Source organism: Pelophylax lessonae, assembly GCF_965119305.1.
Source record: "Pelophylax lessonae genome assembly, chromosome: 6".
NCBI lineage: Eukaryota > Metazoa > Chordata > Amphibia > Anura > Ranidae > Pelophylax > Pelophylax lessonae.
In genome coordinates, this window is record NC_138773.1 from 251,737,606 (window position 1) to 251,743,439 (window position 5,834).

Genomic DNA, 5,834 nt, shown 5'->3' on the forward strand with positions numbered 1-5,834 from the left:
CTCTCTCTCTCTCTCTTTGTGCCTAGGCTCCATGGACAGTGGGTGTCAGTAGTTCTCTCTCTGTGTGCCTAGGCTCCATGGACAGTGGGTGTCAGTAGTCCTCTCTGTGTGTGCCTAGGCTCCATGGACAGTGGGTGTCCTTAGTTCTGTATGTGCCTAGGCTCCATGGACAGTGGGTGTCAGTAGTCCTATGTGTGCCTAGACTCCATGGACAGTGGGTGTCCTTAGTTCTGTGTGTGCCTAGGCTCCATGGACAGTGGGTGTCAGTAGTCCTATGTGTGCCTAGGCTCCATGGACAGTGGGTGTCCTTAGTTCTGTGTGTGCCTAGGCTCCATGGACAGTGGGTGTCCTTAGTTCTGTGTGCCTAGGCTCCATGGACAGAGGGTGTCCTTAGTTCTGTGTGCCTAGGCTCCATGGACAGAGGGTGTCCTTAGTTCTGTGTGTGCCTAGGCTCCATGGACAGTGGGTGTCCTTAGTTCTGTGTGTGCCTAGGCTCCATGGACAGAGGGTGTCCTTAGTTATGTGTGTGCCTAGGCTCCATTGACAGTGGGTGTCCTTAGTTCTGTGTGCCTAGGCTCCATGGACAGTGGGTGTCCTTAGTTATGTGTGTGCCTAGGCTCCATGGATGGACAGAGGGTGTCCTTAGTTCTGTGTCAGAGATGAATCAGGCGGCTGGTAGCTCCGTGTTGTGGGACTTGGAGAAGTCGCAGTGAGTTTCCTCCCCCTCCCCCACCCCCGCTGTGTAGGAGGCTTCGGAGCAACAAGAGCAACAAGTGGGAGGGGCAGCCCCTGTCCTGGGGCAGAACCCCGAGACCCCGGCACACGTCGTCGCTGATTGGCCGTTGCTAGGTGACGTAGCTGGCAGTCACATGACTGGAGTTAAATGCCTGGCGCTGAAGCAGAGAGCAGCAGACAATCTGCAGTGATCAGCGGCCGCCTGTCCTAGAACTCAGCCCCGTCCTCCTCCATAGGGGAACATGCTGCATTCAGATCACTGACCGATCTACTCCGCTACTGCTTACAGAGGCGCCATCCCCAACACTGCGCTCATCATCCAGAGAGACCCCCTGAGCTCTTCTCTCTCTCCACCATGACCGGAGTGTTTGACAGTCTGGTGTCAGACATGCACAGCACCCAGATGACCTCCAACAGTTATCACAGTCTGCACAAATCCCAGGAGTCCCCGACCCTGCCAGTCTCCACTGCCACCGACAGCAGCTACTACACCAACCAACAGCAGCAGCACTGCGGAGGGGGCTCACCCTATGGACAGCTCGGATCCTACCCCTTCCATACCACCGCCATCAACGGGATCTCCTACTCTGCCAAGTCCTATGATCTGGCCTATAACGGCTCCTACAGCTCCTATGGACCCTACGGAGCAAGCCCTTCCCCTACACACAACGAACCAGGTGAGACCATACCCCCCCCCCCCTCCTCATCCACAGAACCCAGAACCTGGCCATCACCCCCCCCCCCCCCCAACCAGAGAGACCAGGACCTGACCATCACCCCAGAATCTGGCCATCACCCCCCCCCCCCCAACCAGAGAGACCAGGACCTGACCATCACCCCAGAATCTGGCCATCACCCCCCCCCCCCAACCAGAGAGCCCAGAATCTGACCAACACCCCCCAAACCAGAGATCCCAGAATCTGACCAACACCCCCCAACCAAAGAGCCCAGAATCTGGCCATCACCCCTAAACCAGAGATCCCAGAATCTGACCAACACCCCCGAACAAAGAGCCCAGAATCTGACCATCACCCCCAAACCAGAGATCCCATAATCTGACCAACACCCCCCCCCCCAACCAAAGAACCCAGAACCTGGCCATCACCCCCCCCCCCCCCAACCCAACCAGGGAACCTAGCCATCATTCCTTAATCAGTGAGCTCAGGATCTGGCAATCACCCCCCAACCAGAGAGACCAGGATCTAGCCATCAAACCCCCCCCCCTCACACACAACACCACCACAGTGCCCAGGATCTGGCCACCCCCCCCCCCCCCCCCATTCAGAGAGCCCAGTATCTGACCATCACTCCTCACCCCCCAACCAGAGAGTCTAGATTCTGGACACCCCTAATCAGAGAGCACAGAATCTGGTCATTACACCCCCCTCCACCAAACCAGAGAGTTCAGAATCTAGACATGACCCCCCAACCAGAGAGCACAGAATCTGGACATCACCCCCAGTTTCCCCATCCAGAGAGTCCAAAATCCACACATCACCCCCCCCCCCCCTCCTTCCTTCCCCAGATCCATCATCCAGAGAGCCCAGAATTTGGACATCACCCCCCAGATCCCAAACTTCTCGGCTGTCATCTGCCAATGGACACCGCAAACACACAACTGCTTAAATAAATAAATGAATATAATACACATTAGGGTCAATCACGAAGCTTGCACAAAGTTAAAGATCTTTATTTTCAGCCAAGTGACTGATATAAATCCCATCATTCTTAACCAAGATTGTCCCTTTCTTAAAGGAAGTCTCCATCTCCCGGTGAGATAGCTGTGTGACTCCTTATTGCCTGATGGTTTTCTGTGTGCCCCTCTCTGTGCCCGGTGTGCCCCTCTCTGTGCCCGGTATGCCCATCTGACCCCCATTCATCCATTATGTTACAGAGAAGGAGGAGTGCGAGCCCGAGGTCAGGATAGTCAATGGGAAGCCCAAGAAAGTCCGCAAACCCAGAACCATCTACTCCAGCTTCCAACTGGCCGCCCTGCAGAGGAGGTTCCAGAAAACCCAATATCTGGCCCTGCCCGAGAGAGCCGAGCTGGCAGCATCACTGGGCCTGACCCAGACACAGGTCAGTACCGACCGCGTACAGCAGAATATATAGTCAGTTATTGTATGTATTTTATAGGCTTGATTTATTGTTAAGATATGAAGTTTAATGACTGCACTGCCATCAATAATAACATCATTTTCGGTATATAATTGTGTGCATGAGTGTTTTATTTATATAGTGTATGTATGTGTGTGTATAATATATATATTATCTGAATTCTAAAGTAAATGGTTTATCGCAGGAGAACAATAGAACCTTCTTTTCGTTATTCCTTATTCATGCAGCTATATGAGCCGCCTATAATATTGTAAAACGTATAAAATGAGGGTGATATGTAAATATTTTAGTATAAGGGACTGACTCATCTAGATTGTCTGTCTGAATTTTCCCGGTGATGGTGAAAATGCACCTTCTTCTTCCCAGTGATATGTGACATGCTGGTTTATATGGAACATACATGATGGGACGTATATATTAAGGACATATATTGTTGGACAGATATAAAGGGCTCTAATTTTTGGGAGGTATATTATGGGCCCTATATTGTAGGACATGTATTAATAGACATTTGTTGTAGGCCATACATTATAGGACATATAATATTGTACATACACTGTGGTGCATAATATCATAGGACATATATTGTGGGTCAAATATTATGGGCAATATAACATAGGACATATACTATAGGCCTTATAATATGGGACCTATGTTTATGTACCATGCATTGTGAGACATATATTATAGGGCATACATCGTATGTCATATAGTATGGGTCATATCTTGCCAGACAAATATTATGGGCTATACATTATAAAATATATTAAACGTCCATTATAGGAAACTCTGTATGTAAACATCCATGGTAGGGTATATTACTGGATATCTATTGTGGAACATATTAAATATCCGTTATAGGGCATATATTAAAGGACATAAATTATTGAATATCTATTGTGAGGCATGTATCATTATAGGACATATTAAACATTAATTGTAGGACATATAATAAATTATTGGATGTTTGTGGAACATGTATCAATATAGAATTATTACACCCATTGTAAGGCATATATGACATTATTGGATGTTTGTTGAACCTGTATTATTATAGGACATATTAAACATCCATTGTAGACTTATATTAAATTATTGGATGTTTGTGGAACATGTAGTAGTATTATTATAGGACATATTAAACATCCATTGTAGGACTTATATTAAATTATTGGATGTTTGTGGAATATGTATCAATATAGGGCATATTACACATCCATTGTAGGGCATATATTAAATATCTATTGTGGGACATGTATTATAAGACCTATTAAACATACATTGTAGGACATATATTCAATTAATGGATGTATGTTCGGGCCATGTAATATTAAAAGACCTATTAAACATCCATCGTAGGACATATTAATATATTGGATGTATGTTTGGGCCATGTATTATTAAAAGACTTATTAAACATCCATTGTAGGACTTATATTAAATTATTGGATGTTTGTGGAATATGTATTAATATAGGACATATTACACATCCATTGTAGGGCATATATTAAATATCTATTGTGGGACATATATTATAAGACCTATTAAACATCCATTGTAGGACATATATTCAATTATTGGATGTATGTTTGGGCCATGTATTATTAAAAGACTTATTAAACATCCATTGTAGGACATATATTCAATTATTGGATGTATGTATGGGCCATGTATTATCAAAAAACCTATTAAACATCCATTGTAGTACATAATGTAACCCCCCTGCCTTCTCTCCTGTGGCCCCCAGGTGAAGATCTGGTTCCAGAACCGGCGCTCCAAGTTTAAGAAGCTTTGGAAGAGCGGAGAGTTGCCCAGCGATCAGCACCCGACTGGCAGCGAGTCTCCCGGCTGTCACTCCCCGCCCTCCTCTGCAGTGACATGGGACTTCGGAGCACATCAGAGGTTACAGGGGCCCAGCAGTGGCCCTTCCATCCAGCCCCCCAGCTCCAGCCCCAGTGCCTTCCTAGGCAACTACTCCTGGTACCAATCGTCCAACCACGCCACACACCTCCAGTCCAGCCCGATCCTTCAGCAACCACAGCATCACCTCCATCACCACAGCAGTCCGGCGGTGACAGCAGGGACTATCTTCTAGAGCCCACCATGGGGGAGGGGGTTGTGACGGACTGACAGAGCTGGGAATAACCCCCTTTATTTCCCGGGAGGACTCTACTTTCTGTGTCACCGATCCGAGGTGGCCTTAGGTTCAGACATTCACATACCCTGCTGGTGATCTGATGAACCCACCGTGGAAGGACGACCCCCTGTTGTGTCTTGCAGCACTGATCCCCCCCAATCCTCAACCGGTGTGGCTTGTGAGCCACATGCAGTTCTCAGCACCAGGGCCCAAATAATCAAATACTGGATGAGCATCAGTAGCAGATTAGCAGCATCCGATCATCGCCTTCTCTGCCAATTGCCAAGGAGGCAGCTGTCAACAAAGGGTTAATTCGATGCTGCTAAACGATTTAAACTCTCACGTGTAGCCGAGCAATCGTAAGCAATGAAGACGATCCAAGTCTGTCACTGATATCCTGCCATGAAAACGATTGGGATTATAATTCAGTAATTATTTTATTTGTTATATGTTTTAATATCTGAGCCACTTAAAACAGGCTGAGGGAATAGAAATGTTTATTAGTAGGCTGTAGGCAGCAATGATATAAAAAAAATGATGATATTTAATAATAATAACGATATAAAAAAAAGACATATTGCAGAGTATCAGTTCCGATTCCCCAAGTCTCAGCACACCCAGCAATCTGTTGCTATTCACTGATTATAATGCACTGTGCTGGAACTACAAATCTCAGCATGCCCAGTAATGTGTTCCTATTGACCGATTTTAATGGGCTACAATTCTTAGCATTCCCAGCAATCAATTCCCATTCACTGATTATAATGCCCTGTGCTGGAACTACAAATCTCAGCATGCCCAGCAATCTGTTGCTATTCACTGATTATAATGCATTATAATGCAT

At 46.6% G+C, this 5,834-nt stretch overlaps 1 protein-coding gene across 1 annotated transcript; it reads left to right on the top strand.

Moving 5' to 3' along the window:
* Nucleotides 1-997: 997 nt before the first annotated feature.
* DLX2 (distal-less homeobox 2) lies at nucleotides 998-5,553 on the top strand. Its single transcript, XM_082260164.1, has 3 exons — nucleotides 998-1,412; nucleotides 2,630-2,814; nucleotides 4,601-5,553. The coding sequence occupies exons 1-3, from the start codon at nucleotides 1,091-1,093 to the stop codon at nucleotides 4,946-4,948; spliced, it is 855 nt and encodes a 284-aa protein (XP_082116290.1). The 5' UTR covers nucleotides 998-1,090; the 3' UTR covers nucleotides 4,949-5,553.
* Nucleotides 5,554-5,834: the final 281 nt, after the last annotated feature.

Coding starts and splice junctions, on each gene's coding strand:
- DLX2 (XM_082260164.1), top strand. CDS start 1,091: ATGACCGGAGTGTTTGACAGTCTGGTGTCAGACATGCACAGCACCCAG. Junction 1,413..2,629: donor CCCTACACACAACGAACCAG/GTGAGACCATAC, acceptor ATTATGTTACAG/AGAAGGAGGAGTGCGAGCCC. Junction 2,815..4,600: donor TGGGCCTGACCCAGACACAG/GTCAGTACCGAC, acceptor TGTGGCCCCCAG/GTGAAGATCTGGTTCCAGAA.